Below are 26,583 nucleotides of genomic sequence, written 5' to 3'. Positions count from 1 at the left end.
TCCAGCAGTCCTTGGTCCAGCCCCGTGGTCTTGGTCCCAAAGGCTGCTGCGCCGGGAGCCACACCTGAACTCCGGTTCTGTGTGGACTACAGAGGACTCAATTCAGTCACCAAGACTGACGCGCACCCTATCCCCAGAGCTGACGAGCTCATTGATCGGCTAGGGGCTGCCCGGTTCCTCAGCACGTTTGATTTAACGTCTGGGTACTGGCAGATCGCCTTGACCGATGGGGCAAAGGAGAGGTCCGCATTCTCCACACCAGATGGGCATTTCCAGTTCCGGGTTATGCCATTTGGGATGAAGAATGCCCCTGCCACCTTTCAGAGGTTGGTCAACCAGGTGTTGGTTGGGCTGGATGAGTTCAGTGCCGCCTACCTGGATGACATCGCAGTGTTCAGTGGCACCTGGCCAGAACACCTGCAGCACCTCTGGGAAGTGTTGATGGCGCTGCGCAAGGCAGGCCTCACAATCAAGGCGAGCAAGTGCCAGATTGGGCAGGGTTCCGTGGTGTACTTGGGACACCAAGTGGGGAGTGGCAAGGTGGCACCCTTGCAACCCAAAATTGAGACCATCCTGGCTTGGGAACCCCCCAAGACCCAGACTGCAGTGAGAGCCTTCCTGGGGCTCACTGGGTATTACAGGAGGTTTGTCAAGGGCTATGGCACTATTGTGACCCCCTTGACAGAGCTGACTTCTAAGAAGCAGCCCAGGAATGTGATTTGGACTGACACCTGCCAGAAGGCTTTTGACACCCTGAAGACTGCCATGTGCACGGCGCCCGTGCTCCTGGCTCCTGATTTCTCCAAGGAATTCATAGTGCAAACAGATGCTTCAGAGCATGGTGTAGGGGCTGTTCTCTCACAGATGACTGAGGAGGGCTGGGACCAACCTGTAGCCTTCATCAGTAGGAGGTTACTTCCACGGGAAAGTAGGTGGAGTGCAATAGAGCGTGAAGCATTTGCTGTGGTCTGGGCACTGAAGAAGCTAAGACCCTACTTGTTTGGGTCTCACTTCCGGGTTCAGACAGACCACAGGCCCCTCAGATGGTTGATGCAAATGAGGGGTGAGAACCCAAAACTGTTGAGGTGGTCCATCTCCCTACAGGGTATGGACTTTACGGTGGAACACCGCCCTGGCACAGATCACGCCAACGCTGACGGTCTGTCCAGGTTTTTCCGCCTTAGTGATGTGGAACTCCCTGGGGAAGGGTAGTTCCCCCCACATTTCAGCTGGAGGGGACACGTGTTAGACCTGGCACCTTGGCGTGAGTTTCCCTTCCACTTTTTTGCTGTTGTGCCTCAGATGTTTTTGCTGGTGTCCGCTACTCAGGGCACTGCGCCACGGCCAACCCGTGCCGCAGTGCAAGTGCTCCCTACTGTAAAGTGTACATGTGATTGATATACCTGATTGGTTCATTGGATTTACTGTCAGTCCCCAGTAAAGTGCACCAGGAGTGCCAGGGCTTGTGAATGCCAATACTGCTAGTGGGCCTGCAGCGCTGGTTGCGCCACCCACAGAAGCAGCCTTAAAATGTGTCTAGGGTCTGCCATTGCAGAACCTGCGTGCAGTCTGGTACTGTCATGCTGGCTGGGCAAGTGCACACACTTGCCAGCCCCTAAACCTTCCCTTAACTTCATATTAGTCACCCCTATGGTAGGCCTAAGGGCAGGGTGCATTGTAAGTGTAAGGTAGAACAGGCCCTGATGTGTGTGGCATGTTCTAATAGTGAATTACTGCCAAATTCGTTTTTCACTATTGTAAGGCTACCAGTTCCCTTCTAGGCCAGATGGGCTGCTGGAATTATTACACTCTATAATCCCAGCAGGCTCAGGGAACATGGTAGAAATTAATGTTTAGTATGCCTGAACTCAGAATAATAAAATACTTCTTTTAGTAAAGTTTATTTTAATATCCTGTGTTTGCAAATGCTACTTTTAGAAAGTTAGCATTTGCTTGCCTAACCATTTCAGCCCGCCTCTGCTTGGATGTGGATCTGACTGTCTGGTGTGTGTGAGTGACAGGGCTGGGAGTTGACAGGTAGTGAATAGCCAGATGACACCTTAGTGGGTGGTGGGAGTTTCCCCTGAATGATGCATCAGGCTGTGCTCTGCCACCACAATGCTGGCTCCGCCCTCCTGGGGAGCGACTGATGACTCAGCCTGCACCTGGCCCAGGAAGGACCGAAGCTTGTCAACAGAGTGCTCAGGCTGCCCCTGTCTTCACAATGCCGGCTCCGCCCCCCTGGGGAGCGGCTGATGTGCCTGCCCTCACACTGAATGCAGAAGCAGAAGTACCCACCACAAGTGCTCAGGAGCTGAGAGCAGTTATGCAGAGGCCCCCCTGGCCAGTGAGAACAAAAGAAACTGTGTATAAAAGTAGGAGCCCTGCTCCTTGTAAATTAGAATCCTGTTTCACCACGAAGGACCTCTGCCCGACTAGAAGGAGAAGAGACGCTGGGAGAACTGGCCTGCTGCTTGCCTTGCTGAGAAAGGAGAGGAAAAGACTTGATAAGAAAAGACTTTGCTGCTTTGTGCTTAAACATTCTCCAAGGGCTTGACTGAGCTTGCCCCCTGACCTGAGCCACAGGACCATCTGGCTCAACCTGCCTCTGCTCGTCTGCCGGTAATTAACCGGGATATCTACTACTGCCGGAGCTGTGACCTTGGTGCCCCCCAGCCCCTCCCTGAGGCCGTGACCGACTGTGTCTCCTCGTCCCCGCCGAGGAAGAGCTCCGCTCCGTTGAGCCGCTCTTCCCCCGCTGAGGAGATCGCTGAGTTGACCGCCTGGAAGGCTCGCTGCTGTGGTGCCCCCCAGCCCTTTCCTCAGGCCGTGACCGACGGTGTCCTCTCGTCCCCGCCGAGGAAGAGCTCCGCTCCGTTGAGCCGCTCTTCCCCCGCTGAGGGGATCGCTGTGTCGACCGCCTAAGAAGGCCCGCTGCGGTGCCTCACCCTCCCGCCAGAAATCCCCACCGGACGCAAACAGACCCAGGGGACAGACCTCCGCTGGACGGACGCCTCGGGTGCCAGCCTCGCTCTGCTTGAGCCGCTGGGCACCTCGCCTTTGTCCCCGGAGGAAAGCCGCCCCCGAGACCGTCAACGGGCTCGGGGCCCGCAACGTTTGTTTTTGCCCTTTTTGTTGTGCCAGCCGCCCTGCCTACGAGTGCCCCCGGCCTCCAGATCAGCTGTGGTGCGAGCCGCCTTTCGCAGCTGACTCGCACCGCTCTCTGTCCCTGCTCGCGGCGCCGCTCCGCTCTGTGCGAGCGCTTCAGCCCCTCCCGCTGGAATCCGATCCAGGCGGGCAGGAGAAGTCCCCGGCTGCATCCCGCGCCCCGGCCGCAGTGACAGAAGCGGCCCCGGGTCCTTTGGCCCTTGCCTCCCGTGGGCCGCCCCGAGGCCAACACTCACCCCTGCCTGAGCCCCCCAGACCCGTGGGGGCCGCCCGCATCAACAGCCCCGGCAGGGCCGAACGCGTCCCACGCGGGAAGCGTGAGCTTTGGGCGGTCGGGCCCCGATCTCGGCCCGGAACGGGCCAAGAGTATCCCGGAGCCCCTGGGCAGGCTGCAACAAGTTGGAAAGGAGCAGTGTGACCCCCAATATTCCCCAGGACGCAAGAGAACCCTCCTGGAAGGTACACTGCAGGGAAACATCCGTTTTAAAGACTAAAAGTACATTTTGAATTACCACGAAGAAAGCTTGCCTATTTACAACCTGTGGGCACCCCAAAAACGTTATTTGATCTTGTGATAAGTCTGACCTAAGAGATATATATATTTTACATAAAGAAGCGTATTTTTATATACTCACAGCCTGGTGTCCATTTGTGGGGGGATTGGTATATTTTACTGTGTGTGTGTCTACAAATGCTTAACTGACTAACGCCTGGAGAATCGCCTTGGCTGCTCACGCCACGCACCTAGAGGGTGAGCAAGGGTAATTCTGAAGGGTCATCCTTTGCCCTGACTTAGAGGAGAGGGTCCCTGCTTGTCACAAGTACTTACTTGCGCCAACCAGAGACCCCCAATTCTAACAGGAGTATTATGAAATAATACTGTAAAAGCATTGATATGGTTTCTTAGCCATATGATACTTTAAAATGGATAAAATATATACATACATAAAAACATTGACTAACGTACTCAACTGGTGCTTCTAAATACGCCTACCCCGGTGTACCTGACCTAAGCCTAATATGTGGGAAGGAGTAAGTAAGTAGCAGTTTAAGTTAAGTTGGTTTTTGCCAAGGAATCTGAATCAAGAATTCTCTTAAGGGTTTAGTCAGCTCCGTACCTTGGTAATAGAATGTGGGAGGTCTTGTATCTCTCTCTCTCAGGACTCGATCTCCCAGCAACCCGCAAGGGTGGCTGGAAACACCAGAGCTGGATTTTCTCGGCTGGAGAAAAAGACAGCGTCTTTCTCAGTGTGTCAAAAGGGAGGGGCGGCGTCCTTCGGCTCCTCGCATCAGCTGGGCTTCCGGGCAAGTAGATAGCCGCTCTGCTCCAATCCACCGTGTGTTTGCTTAAGGCAACGTTGGTATATTTATACCTGAAAGGTGCCGGGTTTGACGTAAGGTTGGACATAGGGACGTCACTAAGAACTAACAGTTCTTTCTGACTCTAGGAGTTCTTTGCAAATCAAAACAAGAGCAGGGGAATTTCCCTGGCTGCTGGAAGTTTGGTTTGTTTAAAGAACGCGTTGTACTTTCTAGGAGTCTAGGGAAGTAGCCTTGCCGTATTTGGACTGCATGGGCTATTACTAAATATGGATATGATTCTTATGCCTTTATAAGGATATTATTTATTATAACTATATAAGGGCATACATCGGGAATATCGAATTAGGGTCCTAGATAGAAACACAACACTTTTTTGATTTTGTTTATGTTTGAGGTAGGAGGCCAGCATCTTACCAGGCTTCGTTAGCTTTGCATAGTTTAAGTCCTTTAAATTTGTTTATCCACACTCTAGCTCTTTCGCTTAGGATTTTGTTGTAGTCATATTTTTTCTGTGTGAGCAGAGCGAAGGTGTTTTTAATAAAATTCATATTTTGCGCTAATTCCAATTTGTCTTTTTTTAATTTCGCTAGTTTTCTTTTTAAACAGATTTTATTAGTCAAATAGCACATATGTGGCAAAGCTTTGTAACCCAGAAACTGCTGCATAATAAGCGTACATTATTATGACTTTGACTTTTTACACAAGTAAATCAAGGAAGAATGGAGAGCGATACAGATAAAAGCAATCAGGAAGAATCCCTAACCCAACAAATCCCCCCCGTCGCACTAAAAACCTCCCACCAGCAGCACAACAATAGAGAATGCACCATCGACAATGATTACAGCATGAAAGTTCACAGGAAACCACGGTTTGCACCGACAGAGTAAAAAAGAAAAAGGGATAACAAAATTCAAGCGGGGTCAAGGGGCCGTGCCATAAAAACAGGCTCCAGCTGCAAGCCTTGATAGTCCGCCCATCGCTTCCAAATTTTAAAATATTTATGTGGGCACCCTCTTGCGTTGAAGATGGAAATCTCCAGGCCCGTACAAAAGTCCAGGCTGTTCTTTCATGCGGACGCCGAGGATGCTGCCGGTGCCTTCCATGCTCTAGCAATGTCTCTTTTAGCCAGAACGAACCCAAGCAGCATAAGATGCCGTTTGTATATGTTACCCCTTATCCCATCCATGACATGTAGGAGTACCAGCTTCAGTAAGCGGAGGAGGTCCCAACCCAACACCTACGAGAGGCAGGCCATAACCCCCCTCCAGAAACGTGCCAAGGAAGAGCAGTGCCAAACAGTATGTAACAGGGTGCCCTCCTCCTGCTCGCACCTGAGACACACCAGGAAGGCCACTAATCCCGCCCTCCATAATGTAACCCATGTGAAGTAGACCCGATGAAGGTATTTAAACTGGACAAGGCGTAGACGTACTGCTATAGGGGCCCCGTGGGAGGCCAAGGCCTCCATCCAGTCCTCCTCATTGAGCGGGCCATCATCTCCCTCCCAGGCCTCTCTTAGCTTCTGCAGTGTAGAGGAGCAGTGCGTGACCAAGGACTGGTATATTTTAGAGATCTTATGACCTTGAAGATTCCCCATAAACACCTTTGCCTCTAGCGGGCTGAACTCAGCCAGAGACTCCAGCCCCTCCAGACTAGGCGAGAGGGCGTGCCTGAGCTGAAGATACTTGTTAAATTGGGTTCTTGGCATATGAAATTCTTTCTGTAGATCTTGAAAGGACTTTAGAACCGACCCCCTCATTGCGTCACCTAGGGTAGAGATACCAATACTATCCCAGCCACGAAACCCGGACAAAGTGACTAATTATGGCAGGCGCCCCTTGTTCCATAGGGGGGTCTCCCGCATCAGTTTGTTCCACCTCCCCATCCTCCGTAACACCTGTCTCCATATTTAGAAAACGACCTTCGTAGCTGTCGGCAATAAATTACGCAGTGGTGCAGATTACAGTATCGTGTGAAGGGAGAAATCCCCCAAGCAAGGCCGATCAGCGGCATAGGCAGTATCTACCCTATGCTACCATTCATTCAAAACAAGCAGGTGTGAGGCCATATAATATGATAAAATGTTGGAGGTCGCCAGGCCCCCACAGTATGAAGAGTGGAAGCACGTCCGTAGGGCAACTCGCACCGCTCCACCCACCTATAATAATTGGCCCAGGGCAGCATTGACCTGCCGGAACTATCTGGGGGGAATCGGGTAGGGGTGGTTCTGCAGTTGATAGAGTAAGCGGGGGAGCGAGACCATCTTGAAGATGGCCGATCTACCATAGATGGACAATGGCATATGTGACCAAGTCTTGATATCCTCCCGCACACGTTCCCATACTGGAACCAAAGTCTTTTCCCAGGACGTGGTAGGCAAGTCTGATAGAAATATGTCCAAATACTTCATCCCCCCCTGTGAGCACACGTTCCCATACTGGAACCAAATTGTTTCCCAGGACGCGATAGGCAAGTCTGATAGAAATATGTCCAAATACTTCATCCCCCCCTGTGACCACCTGAACCGACAAATCTCAGGATCCGAGACCCACGGCATCCCCTAGGACCCACAAAGTGGACTTGCAGGGGTTCATATACTGGCCAGATGACTCCCCAAAGATCTGCATGATACGAAGCAGCCTTGGCCCTGTCTCATTTACATTGGTATGAAAAAATAACACATCGCTAGCGTATAAAGCAATACGATCTGATAATCCGTGCGCATCATTTCGCACCCAAGCGACCAGTGGTTCCATCGCAAATGCGAATAAGTATGGAGACAGAGGGCAGCCCTGCCTGGTGCCCCGTCCGATGGAAGGCGTAAAGGAGGCAGAGCCGGCTACGCGCACTGATGCGGTGAGGTCTGTATAGAGCAAGGTCAGGTCTGACAGGAAATGTGGTCCGATATTCAGACTACGTAAGAGCGTAAATAAGTACACCCAACTGAGAGAGTCAAATGCCCTGTCCATATCTGCCAGTAACAACAGTGGCTGTTCACCCAGACCCCGGATGGTCGCAACAGCAACATGTGCCCGACGAATATTATGGTTGCTCGCCCGCTGGAGCATTAAGCCAGCTTGGTCGGGGTGCTCAAGGGCAGTGATATGAGATTGCAAGTGATTGGCTAAAGCCTTGGCCAAGATTTTAGCCTCCACGTTCAGAAGAGAAATGGGGTGATATGACACGTGTTGGTCTGGGGGTCGGCCTGGCTTTTGAAACACCACCAACTCCGCATGTCTCCAGTCGCTAGGGAGACAGCCCCGCTCCGTGGCCTCCTCTACTACCCTGAGATAATGTGACCCCAGCAGTGAAAAATTCACAAGGAAAACCATTCGTCATGGAGACACTCTTTGGTGGCATATAACTCCGCGTAGTACGTAGCGACATTTTTGGAAATTTCAGGGGGATCTGTAAGAGCCTGGGAGTGGACATCCCTTGGCTCAACGGGTGAAGCATCTTACTGGATTTATCTCCCTACTGGTATACCCTACTGTGTCGCCAGCCAAGCTAGGCGGGCCTCATCCATGAGAAGGGGGCATAATTCTGTTGTGCCAGCAGTAATTGTTGATGGACCTGACTCCCCCCATCTCCTATACTGCGGTGTTCCATGTCCATAATTTGAGACTCCGATTGTAAGAGGGTCTCCTTACATGCTCTGCGAGCTGCCACACAAAAGGAGATGTCGACACCCCGTATATTGGGCTTCAATGCCTCCCGCAGGGGTTCATCCCCTGAAACTTATCCCACATTGAAGGTCAGATATTGGGCTATTGCACTCCCAATATGCTCCCTATAAACTTCCTTCTGCAGGCTCGAGAGGCGCCAACGGAAATGCTGTCTTGCTCAGGCCATCTGTAGGGTAAGGGTCACCGGAGAGTGATCAGAGAGGCCCGGCAAAAGGATATTCGCCTCAACCACCCTTCCTGCTGCCACCCGTGGAACAAACGGGAATAGGATTCGTGGACAGCTGAGAGATAAGTGTATCCCTGAGCATCCCCGTGCAGTCTGCGCCGAGGGTCCTAATTTCGCTCGTTTGACGTTATTTCTTTTATTGAATTTTGTTTTGATATCTATGAGTTTCTCTTAGGGTGTCCCTAAGAGTGTCCCAAAGTATTTGTATATTTGTGTCTGGGAGCAAGTTGCTATTGCCTCTTCAGTTTTTTTCTTATCGTCCGGGTTGGATTATACATCATTATTGAACGCGATATTTGGGTAGGGGTTTTGTGTTTGCACCTTCTGCTGGAATGATCAAAAAGTAATCTCAGATAGATGTTTGTTTGGTCAGTTAGGTGTGTCAAAGAGCCAGAGATCAGGATATATATTCAATTCTTGTATCGGAGTTGTGTGATGCCGATTAAAATGTGTACACTCTGGAGTCAGGAAGCTGTGAACGCCAGGAGTTCATAAGATTATATGTCGAGCTTTTTTCTGTAATACTTTGTGAGATTTGGGTGGGTGGTACTTGCATGTGGTTTGACGGTCCAAGGTTGTTTCTAGTGGAAGGTTGAAGTCTCCACCTAGTATAATAAGGTAATTTTGAGGTAACTGACCTATTTTGTTAGATACGTCATTCCAGAAATTTGTGTCATGATTGCTCGGGCTGTATAAATTGAAAACATGAAATAGGTCCTCTCCTATACGTAGGGTTGTGATTAACAGTCTACCCTCTTTGTCCATAGTGAAGGTCTCAAGCAAAATGTTGGAGCGTTTGGAAATTAACGTACTTAACTCCATTTTTTATGTAATGCAGAGAGCAGAGAGCTTCGGATATCCAGTTGTTCTTGAGAAGGGCAGCTTCTTTTTCAGCAATTTGTGTTTCTTGGAGGAGAATGCTATCTCCTTTTGATTTATATAAATAATTATTATTTTGTGGCATTTTACTAGGTTGTTTAAGCCCTTCACATTTAGAGAAACTTTGTTAAGATTATCTCTAAAATTGTGTGTAGTCCTGTTGTTAGGAAAGATGATATATAACTATTTTGGCAGTGGAGGTTGTGTGTGTCCCTCATGCACTGCCAGCAGGAGCATCTCCCAGGGGAATGCTGTGGCTGGCGGTATAGATGTTTCCCTTTTGGGACTGTGGCTTTGCTGCAAAGTTGAAAGAGGACTGTTATATAGTGTTGTCCATGTGATGAGCGCTTCTTTGGGTGTTAGAAAGAAATGAAAAAGAAGAAAACATAGGAGAGAAAGCAATATAAAAAAATACCATAACAAAACCCCACCCCTACCCACCTGTCCCACTCTCCCACCTCTCTCTCCACAACCATCAAACACAGGAGGAGCGACGACGAAGAACGTCCATCCTCCAGCATAAACTTTACATATCTAAACCATAAGATGAAACTTCTAACAATGAGAAAGAAGGACAATTGTGATTAATTCTAAAAGCTTGTACAGCTTACTCAAGGTACATGAGGCCCTCCTAACGTCAAGGTAGATCTCAGCACTGTGTTAGCCGTTTCATTATGGTTTGAAGGTAAAGAGAAAAACTCCATCAATATATAGCTTTTAGTTAAAATGTTGGTAATATAAAAATTGAGGGGTTTGAATACCATATGAGCTAGATGGTCAAGTAGTGTATATTACATCATAGAGTATGCATGTCACATCTGGTTAGATGGGAATCTACTTACATCAGAGGGATGGTTGTTAAAGTTTATTATGCTCATGAGGTGTTAGGCAAATGTATTGTTTAGCTGCCATTGAAGGGGTTTGATTTAACACCTCTCTGAGAAGAGATTTAGGCCTCGGTAACGGTGGACTATAGAGGGGTTTCATTAAGGGCAATTAATTCTGCAATACATTTCATGAAAGTACTTTAAATCTCTACAACTGGAATACAAAAATTCAATATAGGAAGTAGACAATGCCAAATATACTTATGAGTGGAGTTCATAGTGTGTACAGGCTCAGTAGACAGTTTTGTTACATTGGATCCGTACAGGATCTTAGGAGTGTGCAACACCTAAACAACGGATATATATGAGGGTTTTTCTTTTTCTTATGAGGGAGAACTTCACAATTTCCGTTTGTTTGAGGAAGAACTTGAATGTTCCTTTTCTTATTTAGCTATCTCGTATAGAAAGTCCGATAGGTCTGCAGGGTTGTTGAAGATGTGGGGCCTGATTCACAAAAGTAAACTTAGACCAAAAGTGTAAATTTAGAACTAAAGTCTAACATTACTAGTAGTAAAGTTAGACTTTTGGTCTAAGTTTAGACCAAAAATCTAACGTAGACCTAAAGACTAACTTTACTTCTAGCAAAGTTAGACTTTTGGTCTAAGTTAGACCTTTAGTCTAAACATAGATGAAAAGTCTATCTTTAATACTACTAAAGTTAGACTTTAGTTCTGAACTTAGACTTCAGGTCTTAACTTTTGTTTTGAATCGTCCCGAGGTATCTGCCTTTTACCATTATCTTGTATGTTGCTGGGCCTTCGAAGGAGAATTAGTTTAATTTCTCTCAGTCTGTCATTTAAGGCTTAAAAACCTCTTCTGCCTTAAACAGTTGATTTTGTATAGCCTTGTGAGATGTGTATTTTATGAGCATTCCACGTGACATGATGGTTTTTATGGACACAGGCCACAACTGTTTCAGTATGTTGGAATCTCAGTGGCTTGCAGGCTATTAATCTCGTTAAATTCCTGGTTGAGGATTTGAAGGTTGGGACTGTATGGGCCGTCTCCAGTTCAAACTACTTGTTTTGTATCTATTTGTAGCGCTTTTAGGGACACATGCATCAAGCTATTTACCGGTCGCAAAGGGATGTTTCACAGAATCGGCTCATTTGCGACCGGTAAAAAGCAATTTCCGATGCATCAACCCAAAATGCATTTGCAAAATAGGTAATCACTATTTTTGCAATTACCTATTTTGCAAATGCAGTTAGCGAATCTCAATTTGTGATTCCCTAAATGCAATGCAAAAAGCATTCTCAGAATGTGACTTCGCATTAAGGAATTGCAAATGACATCAACTAGGGCATTTGTGTGTGCCACATGTGCACACATACCATTTTTGGGAGTGCATCAGGGTGGCCTTTTGGCCCCAATGAAATTGCATTCACAATTTGCGATTACCTAAATGGTAATCACAATTTGCTAATGCTGTCCCATTCATTAGGAATGAATGGTAAGGCATTCCCTAATAGCGAATCACAATTTGCGATTCGCTATTAAGGAATGTGTAGGAATCACAATTATTTTGCGATTACTACATGCATAAGGAATTGCGAATCCTTAATAGCGATTTTTTTATATTTGCTATTAAGGAATTGCAATTCCTTTGCTTGATCCATGTGCCAGTTAGTTCTTTGATGGTTTGGTTTTTTAAGTTTCCTACTTCCCTAATTCTCTGTTCAGTATCCATTTTTTTTTTATTGTTTATGGTGTTGATGTCCGCCATATTTAAGTCAACTCTAGTTGCATCGAGTTTGTATTTTGTTTAGTTGAATTTGCTAAGTCATGTTCCTCCATAAATTTTTTCTGTTGTGTTGTTCACATCTGACTTGTTCTTAATAGATGAGTCTGGAGATGGAGGTTCAGCCTTCAAACGTTTATAGTGCGGTTAGGACTCTTTCTCTACCATTTTATCTAACTTTAGTTGCTTGCCTTGATATGCGTTGCCGAGTGTTCTTTTTTAGCAGTTGAGATTTTAGGCTGAATTAGCAAAATATGAGCAGGTTTGGATGTTGATGGAGGTTACTATGTGTCTTGTTGTGTACAAGAAGGTGCGCCACAAAATAGCCCTGGTATATGTTGAGGCAGAATGGAATGGCGCCGATATTGGAACGCGCTGATCACAGAGGTACCTGAAGTGAGTTAAAGGTTCCGCCTCTAGGTGCAAGAGTTTTGTATACCATGTTGTGTTACATAGATGTTTGGGACCCCCTTTTCCTTTATCGTGATGGCTTACTTTAAATTGTTCAGTGGGAAGCCTCCCAGAAGGATCTTCAACATATATTTACTGCCAATGACGGATGAATTTCCCTTTCGTAGTCAAGGACCTCTGATCATTATGCACTGATTGGTATATTTTGGCTGTAAGGGGTGATGGGCGCACTTACTAAAATCGTAAATTATTATAGTTTGTGTTGAGTCAGTGCTAGGGCTCGCTCAATGTTCTTAGCAGTTCACAACTCACAACACAGTGGAGAAGTGTGGCTCACTGGTTAGAGGCGGCAGACCCGAGAGCAGAGAACGGGCTGGGACCAGGGTTCGATTCCCGACATGGCAGGGTCTTGGAACAGGATCAGCGGACTCGATAATTCTCACCTCGGTTACTACTCTATCCAGGGACCACACTCGGTAACTCTGGGCATTAAGCTTGCCTCATCTCCACAACGGCCCCTCACAAACGTCAGGGATGCCTGGTTTCACCTTGGAGACTCCCAGGAGGAACTATCTCACAGGGAAAGCCAGGACGGGTTCCCCAGCGGTCTATAGCGCTACGAGGCCTGCGGTGCGGGTAGCAGTGCGCTTTACAAGACACACTTTCACTTTCACAACAGATCCCGCTCACTGTTCTCTGTGTTTTCAGTACACTCGACGTTGTCAGTGCTCACACAGCTGTTTGCAGGGCTCTACAGGGACATACACGGGATATAGCAGACAATTACCTCAGGTGGTTCATCACAATGATAGTTGTAGGATTCTGTATCAATAAATAGTGTCCGCCATTTTGTTTCCCAGTAAAGTCGATAAATCAAAGTTGTTTGGAGGGGCCTTGTTAGTAATGGGGATCGGCATTAATTCCAGGTTGAGAGTATTAGCCGGGTGTCCAGGAGGTATAATTGCACTCCCCACTTATATATAACACCGCTTCAGGGTGAAAGATGCATTTTGTTTTTGTAAGCATGGTCGGTGTGTTGTGTAGTGGTTACAGATGGAGTTACTCTATCCCCGGTTCAACTGTGCGGGTTGTTGGCGTTAAATCTTATCCTTGGTATCTTACCCTGCTGTATTTTCGATGCTGCTAATGTGGGTCGTATGGAATAGTATTATCGTCCTTGCCGTATCAGCCACCATCTTGAAGTCAAGCAATGAGCAATTAGTGCATTGCTGCACTCCAAGTTTTAATGGTAAAACTTGATAATATATTTTAAATATTGAGCAATACCTTGAATATACTCCTGAAGGGGCAACAATCAGAATCCTTAGTGGTGGTGAACTCGGCTCACTGTCTTGTTTAACCCTGTTGGGAAACCTGAGTTGCATCACAGTCACGTCCGCCATCTTGTTAGTGTAGCAGGGGACAAATCTTCAAAGTATGTTTCTTGTTCCCCTAACCTCCATTGGCCATTCCAATTCACATTTTAGAATCAGGGCGGCTTCCGATAGCAAAGTCTACCTGTGCCTCGAATTGAAATAGACTCTAACGGTTCATTCTGTTCACGTTTCCGTCTGTGATGGGTGGAGAAATCGAGATAGGTAGCCATGCGCTCTGCTTTCCAAGCCACACCCCAATAATGTATACTTTTAATCCATCAGTATCAATTGCAGTACCAGAAATAAATACTGTTGGTTCAATTTAAGAACCAATGTAAACAAAGCAGAAGTTTGGAATCCAAATGCAGGTAAATCGCAACATTAAAAAATATTTATTTGAAACTTTGCGAGATTGAAAGAAGTCGAAGAAAGGAATCAGATTCCTATTTTAACTGAACATTTCATCATGATGAAATTAACTACTTTTGTATAATACTTTTCTTCTGTGTGGACATTTAATTAAAAAAATAATGCACGTCTTTCTGATTTCCATGATGTGACACAGTAACAATCAAGAAATTGATAAACATGTATCACATTTCAAGAGAAACTGTTGTCAATCATTCTAGTAATAGTTCTCCCCTCAAGTGCAGTGAGTGTTTCCGTAGAACTTCTTCAACCATCCATACTATATTCTGAATATTGCTATCCTCTTGCCCTTTCTTCCCTTCACAATTGAATTCTCTCATTGATCCATTTAGCATCACAATACACTCAATATGACTCCCTTGATGTGTCATTCCCATCAGTCGTGAAGCAAGAGCGGCAAGCGTCCTACTGCAAGGACCGGGAATGACTCCCAAGACCTGAATAATTAGCAAAAAACAGCTATAATTTGAGAGTAGTGAACCACTCACGTCCCTGAGCCTTGGTGCCACTGCACCTGCGGCACCATTGAAAGGTATGCCCCTAACTCCCATGGCCATTTCTAACTAGTTTAGTAATCAGAAGTAATTTCTATGTGAACTGCATGAATGTTTTCTAGATTCCCGTTGGTGACACTGTTGCATATTATTATTTTATGGTGTTGATGTTTCAATATCACAGTCTTCAGAAGCCTTTGCTTTCAATTGTGAACTTGCCCAGATTATGCTAGTGGAAGCCAAAGATATAAGTGGCACAATATCACCGACTATTATAGCTGCCTGTTGAGCTTGGATGCTTCATCTTAGGTGTGGTAGGGTTTGCTACAATACGCATATTGCCTGACGTTATTACGATGTCCATCAATGAGTCATAGAGAGATGTGTGCTTGTCAGGGGGCACAGATGTATTTTAAATGTTTAATATATATATATATATATATATACGGACTTATCAGTGCAGTGCTTATTTAGTGCACTTACTCCTACAGGTGAAGTTGATTAATGAAATCAATACATATAGAGTTTAATGGATTAGACACTGCAGAGAGTTGGTGGTTAATCAGGAAAGCAAAATTGCCCCAGTTTTGGACTTTCATAGATTCCCATGCTTTGTATCATTCCCCCGTCATCGGAATGGGAGCCTCGGTAAATAGAAAATACCATAGCAGTAAGTACAAAAGAGAAAAATAGGCCTAGACCTCATCTCATTTTGTAGCCTATCACCCTCTTTTTGTAAAAGAGAACAAACAATTGCAACAACTAATCAGAGCAGCCTCACCCACTAGAACCCTCCTGAGAGAGCCTCAGATCCTCAGATTATCTACCGCTCGTTGTGAGCTAAGTCTGCACTGAGTTCTGCTCAGATTTTCTCTTCAGATTGTTTTTTTCTCTTCATTCTTCAACTCTACTTTGTCTCATAAGGAAAAGAAGGCTTTATTTAAAGCCTGTGCAACCTGTTCAAAGAAAAGGATGTGCATAGAGGACAAGCATAAAGACTGTATATACTGCTGGTACCCTGATCATAAGGCCACGGATTGTAAGATCTGCAGGACTTTCTCCACTAAGACCTTGAGAGACAGGGAAGGACGTCTGTTAACCTGGCTACAGAAAATGAAGTCTCGTAAGGAGGTTCTGTCATCTGACAGTGAAGATTCTTCCTCAGCTGCGTCTTCCAGAAGATCTAGGACGAGGGGTAGGTCTTCCCCTTCAACTTCAGCTGAACCTACTGTTAAGGCCTCCCAAAAGACCTCTGATAGGTCTGAAAGGCCAAGTCCCAAAAAATCTCCTCACCGAGGTGTAAAGGAGAGGCCGGGACAAGTTGCTGAGGTACAAACATAGAAGAAGGTACTTCAGATTCCTTCTGTTGCTTCTCCATCAGCTGAAAATGAGAAGGTTTTCAAGAAACCAGCGCCTGTCTCTCAGGAAGGGAAATCAGATAGACAAAAACGTCCATCGACGATGAAGTCTTCAGGTACGTTGACGACAACGACATCTAAGATACATCTGGTTTCAGTCACAGCTCCGTCGATGGGATTGTCGACGGTAGCTTCGTCGACGGCGGCTGCAGTATTATCTCCATCAACGCTTCAAGTTCCTTTGTCGTCGACGATGATGATGACATCTTCGACGTCGACAACGATGACGCCGACGATAGTGTCGATGGCCACGACATCGACGAGGACAACGTCGACGTCGACGACAGCTGCTATGATACTGATGACGGTACAGTCGACGATCGGCTCATCGTCGACGACAGTCCTTTCCTAGTGGATGGTCCAGTCGACGACGAGTCCATCGACGACGTCGTCGAAGATTCAAAAAATCCGGATTTCGATAAGAAGGCAGCAGATTACTCCTGAGAGGACTTCTCCACGTAGAGTGACCCCCTTGCCACCAACTTTGTTCTTGGATGAAGAGCTTTCAGAGGAGGAAGATGGTTCTTATAGCCCAGCCCGACTTCAAGTAAAGTACCAGGACTCAGATTCTGATGATTACTATACTGAGGAAAGGCATTATGAACGACAAGATAGAGCTCAACATCAGTCTCATCAGGTTATGGTGGCGATGCCTTCCTCTCTTATTACGGATTTGCAAATGATGTTACAGGACTACAAGCAAAGGTTACCATCTCCAGCTACTGAGCAACAAACGCAGTCACCTCCTCCATCAATTCCTGACACTTCTTAAACTACAGTGGTTCCTCCGGTGTGTCAACCTCCAGTTTCGGAGCCTAGAGAAAGCCACCAGGAGATTATTGCTGTTCATGATGCTGATGATTCATCTGACGAGGATCAAAATATTCATCAAGCCCTGGATCCTGATAAAGAGTGGGACGACTATATCATTCCAGATCCGGACTCACCATCGCTGACATCGGAGGTTTCCATAACCTTATGGAGAGAGCTTCCAAGAGGTTTAGCCTTCCAGTTACGACCGTACAGTCAGATTGTTTCCTTTATGATTTCAAGGAACATTACAGGAAGTCCATCCGTTCAATCCCAATCGTGGAACATGTATGGTCTGAGGGTACTAAGGTGATGCAGAATCCGACTACAGTCATCCCTGTTCTTCCGTGGTTGGAGAAGAAATATAAAGCATCAGAGAACAGTCCTGCTTGCCTGACAGGTCAACCGAAGCCGGACTCGGTTATTTCCCAGGCAGCTCAAAGAAAATCTAAGAATCCATTGGCGCACCTTACTACTCCACCAGATAAGGAAAGTATACGCCTGGGCAATGTGGGCAACCGATTCTCCTCAATGTCTAGCCTTCTAGTTCGAGCTGCGAATGCTCTTGGAATCTTGGGTAGATATGATCGCCAGATGTGGTGCGATTTATCCCCGTTTGTGGATCAACTTCCAGATGGAGCCAAAGTAGAGGCTAAAAAGATCCTTGAGGAAGTAGAACGTTCTTCTTCGGAATTAATAGATTGTGCTATGGATATAGCTACCACCGCCTTTGGAGCCTTGGCAGGGTCAGCAGTTTTAAGACGTCAGGGTTGGCTTCGGGCTACCTGGTTTCGCCAAGAAGTTCAGAATAAGATCCTGGACTTACCTTATGATGGAGATATGCTGTTTGGAAAGCATATAGACTATGCCCTTCAAGACATCAAAAAAGACACGGACACCGCAAGGTCCTTGGGAAATTGCAATACCACAAGGTTCCTTTCAGGGGTGCTAAAGGGAGAGGTTTTTCATCGTACAGAGGTGGTAACTACGCCTCCTACACTACTCCTCTTATTCCCAATCCTCCCAGTCTTACAAGCCGCAATACTCACAACGCCAATGTCAATCGGCATCTTTCTCTCGTCAACCATCAAGAGGACGACAGGGTCGTCAGGGAAGAGATACTTCTAAGCGGCAATAGGGGCTTCCAGGCTCTGCCTACTGTTCCTCCCCCTCCAATATCATCACTGGGGAGCAGGATATCAAAATTCCTCCACAATTGGCAGATCATTACATCAGATCGGTGGGTCTTCAACATCATACAATTTGGCCACACACTAGAGTTTCAAGATTTTCCACCATCCAGAGCCCCTCGCACCATAGAATCAAAACATCTGAATCTTCTACGTCTCGAAGCTCAGCAGCTACTTATCAAAGGAGCGATAGAAAAGGTTCCTCAGTCCCAACAAGGAAAAGGTTTCTTTTCCAGGTTTTTCCTGGTTCGCAAGACAGAAGAAAAGTGGCGCCCAATTCTAGACCTGAGGGAGCTCAACACCTCATAAAACTCTAATTTTGGATGGTTTCTCTCCAGGATATATTGCGTCTCCTGAACCCTGGCGATTATATGTCAACTCTAGATCTCGAGGACGCATACTTTCATGTTCTCATTCATCCGGCCCACAGGAGGTATCGTCGCTTCACAGTAGAGCCACTATCAATTCAAGGTCCTGCCTTTCGGGCTTCGATCCGCTCCGCGGATATTTACAAAATTACTGGCCCCAGTAGCAGCATTCCTCAGAAGGCAGTCTCTGCAGGTGTTTCCCTACCTGGACGATTTGCTGATAAAGGCCCCATCTTCACAAGCAACCACAAGGGCAGTCGAACATTCTATTCAACTCTTCAATCTCTTGGGTCTAGGTCTCAACAAAAACAAGTCTGGCCTTCTTCCATCCAAATCAGCAAGGTTTCTGGGTGCTATCCTGGATACGACTCGGTGCAAAGCTTTCCCTTAAGGAAAGAGACAGAACAGACTGATTCTTTCTGCCAACCGATTGCAAAAGAAACAAACTCTTTCAGTCCGTCAATACAAATCCCTTCTAGGATCGATGTCAACTTGCATTGCCTTAATTCCGCACTGCAGGCTTCACATGCGCCCCCTGCAAGAGCAACTAGACTTGCAATGGCGTCAGGCAGAGGGATCGTTCGACAACAGGATAAAGATCACTCCTATCACGAGGAAGGCTGTCAGGTGGTGGACTACAAAAGAAAATATTGTGAAAGGTCTCTCTTTCACGATTCCTCCTTCTCCGTTAGTTCTGACCACAGACGCTTCTCTAGAGGGCTGGGGGGCGGTATTGCAGGACCTGCAAGTAAGCGACCACTGGTCTCAAGAGTTACTCACCTCCCATATCAACATGGAACTACAGGCGATTCGACTGGCTTTGCAGGCGTTTCTTCCAAAAGTTCGGAATTCCCCAGTCCTGGTCCGTACGGACAATACTACGGCCATGCATTACGTAAACAAGCAAGACGGAACGAGATCCAAACTCCTTTCAAAAAGAAGCTCAGGAGATCTGGGAATGGGCTTTTCGTCATCAGATCTTTCTCTCAATAGAACATCTTCCGGGTTCCCTCAATACGGAAGCGGATTCATTGAGCCGCCTAAGGTCGGTCTCTCACGAATGGGAACTGGATCAGAGAACTCTCGAATGAATATTCTCTCGTTGGGGCACTCCTCTTATAGACCTGTTCGCGACCCCAGAAAACAAGAAATGCCAATTCTACGCAGCCAGGTTTCACCATAAAGGATCGTTGGGGAATGCTCTTTCGATAGCCTGGTCAGGCGCATTTGTTTACGCCTTTCCTCCAATTCCCCTGATTCCAAGAATACTGAGGAAACTCAAGACAGAGCCCTGCACAATGATTTTAATAGCTCCAGCTTGGCCCCGCCGATTTTGGTTCACAGAGCTTCTCTTTCTGTCTCAGGATCAACAAATTCACCTGCGTCCCATTCCAACCCTCTTGATGATGTCCTAGGGTCAAGTAATGCATCCGGACCCGAGTTCCCTACAATTGACAGCTTGGCTCCTGAGCACCGAAAGTTCAGATCTTTAGATATCCCTCAGGATTGCAAAGAATTTTTAGCTCAGATTCGAACCCAAGTACAAACAGAACCTATCGAGCAAAATGGAAGCATTTTTGTGCATGGTGCCACAAAGAAAATCTTTATCCATTCACTTCAGCTCCTCATAAGATCTTACCGTACATTTTGTCTTTGGCCAGGTCAGATCTCCAACACTCTTCCATCAAAGTGCATCTTGCAGCGATCTCTAGGTTCAGACGAACAGCCTCTGGCCCTTCTCTCTGGTCCGCAAGAGTGATCAAATAGTTTCTGAAAGGTCTATTCAGGGCTTTCCCTCCGGTTAAGCCTCATCCTCCATTATCAACCTGGTCCTCGCCCATCTCATGAGGGCTCCTTTTAAACCTATTCATAAAGCAGAGATGACATTTTTGTCATGGAAGCTGGCTTTCTTCTAGCGATACCATCAGCCAGGAGGGTTGGAGAACTTCAAGCTTTCACGATTGTTGAACCTCTCTTACAGTTCAAGAATGACTCTTTGATTTTGAGAACAAATCCGAAGTTTATTCCAAAAGTCCCTTCGGATTTTCATTGGAATTAACCTGTTGTTCTAAAGTCTTTTTTACCTCGACCTTCGACTCTGTTGGAAATATCTCTATACGCTTTGGATGTCCAAAGATGCCTGACATTTTATCTCCAACGCACAAGGGATTTCAGGAAGACTTTTCAACTTTTTGTCGCTTTTAGCGCTCCAAGGAAAGGCTTGCCCTGTCGAAGCAGGGGATATCACTTTGGATTGCCAGCACAATTCTTTCTATCATCAAGCGGCAAGGAAGCCGCTGAGGGGACGGATCAAAGCTCATTCTACGAGATTAGTGTCATCATCTCTGTTCTCTGGTGTCCCTATCAAGGACATTTGTAGGGCAGCTACATGGAGCACTGCCCATTCATTCACGAAACACTATGGTTTGGACTCTTCCACAAGGGGTGAGACAGCAGTCGGACAAGCGGTCCTGAGGAATCTATTCCAGTGAGCGGTGAGCTTTCCCTTCTATCGCGCCTTCCTTTATTGCACATTTTGTATCTGATAATATTGCTTTTCTATTGTTACAAAGTGTTTTGGCTATCTATGATAATGCTTTTACTGTGATGTGCTGATATGCATGTAACAAAATGTGCATTTGTTGCTTACTGCTAGCTAATCTGATACAAAGCATGGGAATCTATGAAAGTCCAATACTGGGGCAAGACAACAAGTTACTTACCTGTAACTTTGGTTCCCCAGTATTGGTAGTTTCATAGATTCCCATGCGCCCACCCGCCTACCCTGGGAAAGCTCAGCCTTCAGCAGATGTGATTACAGTTACACAACGGATACGAAAATCTGAGGCTCTGAGGCTCTCTCAGGAGGGTTCTATGGGGTGAGGCTGCTCTGATTGGTTGTTGCAATTGTTTGGTCTCTTTTACAAAAAGAGGGTGATAGGCTACAAAATGAGATGAGGTATAGGCCTATTTTTCTCTTTTGTACCTACTGCTATGGTATTTTCTATTTACGGAGGCTCCCATTCCGACGACGGGGGAATGACACAAAGCATGGGAATCTATGAAAGTACCAATACTGGGGAACCAAAGTTACAGGTAAGTAACTTGTCTTCTTATGCACCTCCCCCACAGATGAATGTAAATAGCCTTCCCTGAGACTCCCATATGTCGCACATTTTGCATAGGCCTTGGGTTGGATTCTGGGCCTCCAAAAACGTTTCCGGCCCCCTGAACTGTTTAGGTCCACCCTTGCGGTGCAGAGGCTACAGGGGCCTGAGTTTCACCCCTGCGTTTTATGTTGTTATGTAAAACTACCCATAATACGTTTCTTTTCTCGTAGATGAATGTAATATGACTTTGGACACGAAAGGAAAAAACGTAAACTGCATAAGTAATGACACAAGTGGTCCACCCCAGGATCTCCCAAGCAAGCTCTACTGGGAGTAAGTACTGGGTTAACAATGACAAAGCCAGAGGGGACTTGATTTAAAATGTTTCAAATTTTTGCCTTGGAACACTTAAGAAGAGAAATGTGCAAGGCACACGTTTGTAAATCTAGCACTTACTAAACAGCCAATATGTAAAATTGCATAAATAATGTTATGAATATCTCCTCCCACAAATTAATCTACAGAAACGTTAGCAGTTAGTAACCAATATCAAGCACAAACCACTTTGAATCCTCAACAGAAAATATAATATACATGTACCACATAAGTGTAGGGTTTACTAACTGTTAAGATTCATTCTAAGATTAATAAATTATATCTTTAGTTATTACAAAAAATATTAATTATGTTTGGATATTCATTCAAAGGTTGTCTGTTTACGTACTGTTTACTTTAAGGGTCTGCTGACCTGAAATGTTTTGTTTTTGTTTAAGGGAGTATGACTGCATACAAATGCATACAAGCTTAGTGCTACAAGTGCCTGCTTTTGTGCTAGGCAGCTACAATTGCTTCAGCTCATTGAGAGAGCTGAAGAGAACCATATCTTAGTAAACATGTTGCTTTTCAACTCTCTCTTGTTCAGGCAACGCAGCATAGCACATTTGCTAACTGCCCTACCGTTAAAAATTGTGTTTCTGGTTGGCAAAGGTATACACCCTGTCCAAGCAAGAACCACCACTCTAGTCAGGGTAAGCTAGATAAACACTAACATATAACCTGTGCTCACCCTCTGGTAGCTTGACACCTAGCACTCAGGCTTACCTAAAGAGGCAATGTGTAAAGTATTCGTGCATCACACACACATAAATGCACACACACACTTAGTAACACAATGAATACACCACAAAAATAAACCACTCAGGTTTAGAAACATAGACTATTATATTCTGAACAAAACAATAACAACATGACAAAATCCAATAAGTACAAGTCAAGATATGAAGTTTAAAGAAATAAGTGTTAAAATAGTGCTTAAAAGCAATTGCGCTTTAGGGGTTACTTAAGGTTATGCTGAACCGGGCCAAGGACAAGAGTTCAGGCCGAGCATAATAGAGTGCAGGCTGGGGAAAAGAGACACATGAGCCCAGTGAACAGAGTACCTTGACCCTGGTTGCAACAGCAAGATATGGGGTGCAGACGAGCGATGCGTCAATGTCGGGCCTGCAGTTGCGGTGATGCAATGATTTTCGTGACACTGTGACAGTGATGCATCAGGGTCTGTTGAGCACAGCGCTGGTTCCGGGTGCAATGGTCTCAAAGACGATGCTCCAAGTTATACCATGGTGGAGGGATGATGTGTAGATCTTCTCCGCATACCGGCTGCAATGCATTGGTTACGGAGTGATGATTCTGGATGCGATGCAGCAATTCCGAGTGCGATGCACCAGTTTCTACTCCTGCACCAGAGTTGATTACCCAGTTTTGCTATACGCAGACTGGAGATGTGTTGATTTCCCTTATGGAGTTATCTGGGTCCAATTCCAGTGAACAAGGCACAGGAGCAGGGGCAGAGACATTGATAGCCCTGAGTCTCAAGCAACAGGAGGCAAGCCAGCAAGTCCCTGAAGACCACTTCAGTGCAAGGCAGAGTCCAGCTCTCCTAGGCAGAGGCAGGGAGCAGCAGGCAGCAGGGCAGCCCAAGAGAAAAGCAGGCATTCCAAGTCAGCAGTCCAGCAGATTGTCTGTCTTGGTTGCAGCACAGCAGTTCTCCTGACTGAGTCCAGTAGTAGGTCCAAAAGTGTCTACTCTGGTGGGGTCAGAGACCCAGTACTTATACCCAAATGGGCCTTTGAAGTAGGGTGACTTCAAAGAAGGGTCTTTGAAGTGCAGACAGGTCCTTTCTTCCCAGATATGGCTCCAGACTATCAGCAGGGGGTAATAAGTAATTTTTGTGAAAATCAGGACACCGCCTATTCTGGTGTGTCAGCTTCCCCCTCCCTTCCTGCTCAAAAAGAGCCATCAGCAGTGTTTTAAGTGCTCATCTTTATAAGGCCTATATAAAGAATCAGCAAAAACAGAAAGCAAGCAGACAAAAGGTTTGGTTGAAGACCACCCCAAGGATCACCGGTCTAACACCTGCATTACATGAACGTTTCGTAAATATTCCCCTTAATTTACAGCAGGCACCATAAAATGTTGTATTGCTTCACCCTCCCAAATAAAAGAAAGTGCCGCACTCCCACACAGAGTCACACACAGCGAAGCAATAAAAACACCTGAACGGGATTTCACGCTCTTAAAGTGAGGCACATCAAAAGACAGTTTTCAAATTAAGCATAGGGTTTAATTTGTGCAACACTCTCTAACAGAAAGGCTTTCCTAGATGTCAAATGAAAACAACATATTAATGTTTATATTTGTGTAAGCAATAATAACACACTTATAAGTAGGCAAATGCAACTGTTAAATGCATGGAATAAAATAGATGTTATAAAATACAAGCAGATAATAATACTGGACACCCACTGCAAGAAATAAGTACTTTTAAGTACAAGTAACCAGAAAGATGTATACAGAAAATACATCAGATGATTATAACCACTGGAGACTTGATTGTGCACACAGACACACTCACACATGACAATGCCAATAATCTAAAGAAATACATCACTGATCGCTCTCTCTCTGCACTCTTGCCAACTTGGCTTGAGGAGCCTTTGACAGCCAGGCAGAAGCCTCAATAGGGACCCTAAAAACAAGATCTCTGTGGCAACACTGCTGCTCCACAGCGAGCTCTCGCCCTGAGTGCCAAGATTTCCTGCTTTTTATTACCTTTTACTCAACCTGAGACGAAGTTCTAGAAACCTCACCCCATTTCTTCTGTTATGAAAAACCGAGCTGACCATACTGGTCTGTGTCAGCGTCAAGACAGAAGCTGGCCAGGCCACTGTATTTTGAATTCGAGACAGAGCTGTACATTCCACACAATTCTCTGGCTACAACAATCTCTGCTCTGAAAGATACCAAGCGCTCATCCCACACATTATCTTAGTGAAGTTTACGAAAGTCTCCAAAAGTACAGAAAACAAACTTGAACATGAATAGCCTAAAGAACTTGAGTGATCTGGGAGCCTGCTTGTGTGTGTACAGCTCAAGCTAGACAGAGTCAGAATTCAAGATGACATGAGGGGATGTCAAAGTCAAAAGTAAAAACGTCATTAAACTTACCAAGGTACAACACAATGCACATTTGTGCCCCACTGCCTTTAGCACTACACAATTCATCTCCCAATGTACAGCATAATGCATATTTGAACACCACTGCCTAAAAGACTACACTGTAAGACAGGAAAGTACATTTCACACCTGTCTTTCTCCTTCCAATCTGCACTTTCTTTCTGCTTTGTTTCGAGCTGTCATAACAAAAAAAAGCTGGCTAGCAGGAGTGTCTAGAGTATGGCCAGGTTGGCCAGTTCTTTTTTAATAATTCCAGAGTGTCCACAAAAGACGAATTTACATGAAGTTATCTAAACTGAACTCATATACATAGTCAGTGGTTATCCTATATATCTGGTGTGGATCAAGCATTCCTGCAAAATAGGGCATGAAGTTTCTGTTGCAAAAAAAATCTTTAAAACAATAACCACAAAATATAGAGAATAAATACAATTTTGAATATTTTCAGTAATGTTGCCCTGCGCCGGTCAAGTGGACTTGATGATACAGGAGTCGTGGTGTGGTACTTAGTTCTTTGCAACCTTTTGGCTTGGATAATGGTTGCCGCAGCACTCTTCAGGGGAATAAAATCTTCTGGGAAGGTATGTAATATTGTTCTATTTTTGGAAATGTATTTTCCTGCAAAAAGTTGCATGTATCATAATATTTTACAGGAAAGTGGCACATTATGATACTTCTTGAGTTGGTTTTGATAAATTGAGCTATAAAATCCTCACAGATAAAGAATAGTACACTTTCTTGAGAATGAAATGAAAAGGAGATTTATAAAGCGCAAAACAGTCACCCAAGAGTGTCAAGGCGCTAGCTCATCAAACAGGACCAACTGGACGGTTTCAGAACCACATCAGAGATGAAACGGCCAAGTCTTCAACGTCTTCCTAAAGGCCAACAAGTGAGTTTCTTCTTTCAGCCTCAGTGGGAGAGAGTTCCACAGTCTGGTCATACCGACCAAAAAACTCCTACCACCCCAGGAACATTTTTTGAACCTGGGGACTATCAGATTATGGGCATGCGATGACCAACAATGGCTAGCAGGGATGTAAGGCTGTAAATTCTGTTTAAAAAATCCAGGCCCTATGTCATGTGTGGCCTTAAAAGCGATGCAAAGAGCTTTAAACTCAATTTGTCTCTTCACTAGCAGCCAGTGTAAACCTTTAAGCACTGTGAAACAGATTTATATCCTGGAATGTTCAACAAAAGACATGCTGCAGCGTTTTGCACAATATGCAGCTTGGTCAGGCACTTCTTCTGAAGATTAATAAACAAGCCATTACAGTAATCAGCTCTAGATAAAACAGGAGCCGAGACTACTAACTTCGGCAATTTACTAGCTAATTGTGCATGCAATTACAAGGGTGTAAAAAAAAAAAGACACCCTGTTGCACCACTGAAATTGTATTGTGCACCCATGTTGCGCACAAGGGCATGTGTGTGTGTAACATGTAACTTTGAAAAATGTACGTTAGTGCATTTTTCAAAGTTTTTGCAAATTACCAACCTGTTTTTTTTCCAGTGAATTGCGACCCCTGAAAGCGATATCGCTATTTTAAA

The 26,583-nt window shown here is 45.5% G+C and overlaps 1 protein-coding gene across 4 annotated transcripts in view; it reads left to right on the top strand.

The window, feature by feature from the left end:
• LOC144827733 (sodium- and chloride-dependent neutral and basic amino acid transporter B(0+)-like) overlaps positions 1-26,583 on the top strand; it is a 3,091,484-nt gene that overhangs the window by 258,328 nt on the left and 2,806,573 nt on the right. For all 4 annotated transcript variants that reach the window (XM_078685937.1, XM_078685938.1, XM_078685939.1 and 1 more), the window contains 2 exons: positions 21,747-21,849; positions 25,481-25,613. In XM_078685937.1, coding sequence (XP_078542063.1) covers positions 21,747-21,849; positions 25,481-25,613 — 236 coding nt within the window. The remainder of the gene's footprint in view (positions 1-21,746; positions 21,850-25,480; positions 25,614-26,583) is intronic.

The sequence above is a fragment of the Lissotriton helveticus genome, chromosome 4_1 (assembly GCF_964261635.1).
Source record: "Lissotriton helveticus chromosome 4_1, aLisHel1.1, whole genome shotgun sequence".
NCBI classification, from domain to species: domain Eukaryota; kingdom Metazoa; phylum Chordata; class Amphibia; order Caudata; family Salamandridae; genus Lissotriton; species Lissotriton helveticus.
This window is presented reverse-complemented; position numbering and strand designations above follow the sequence as displayed.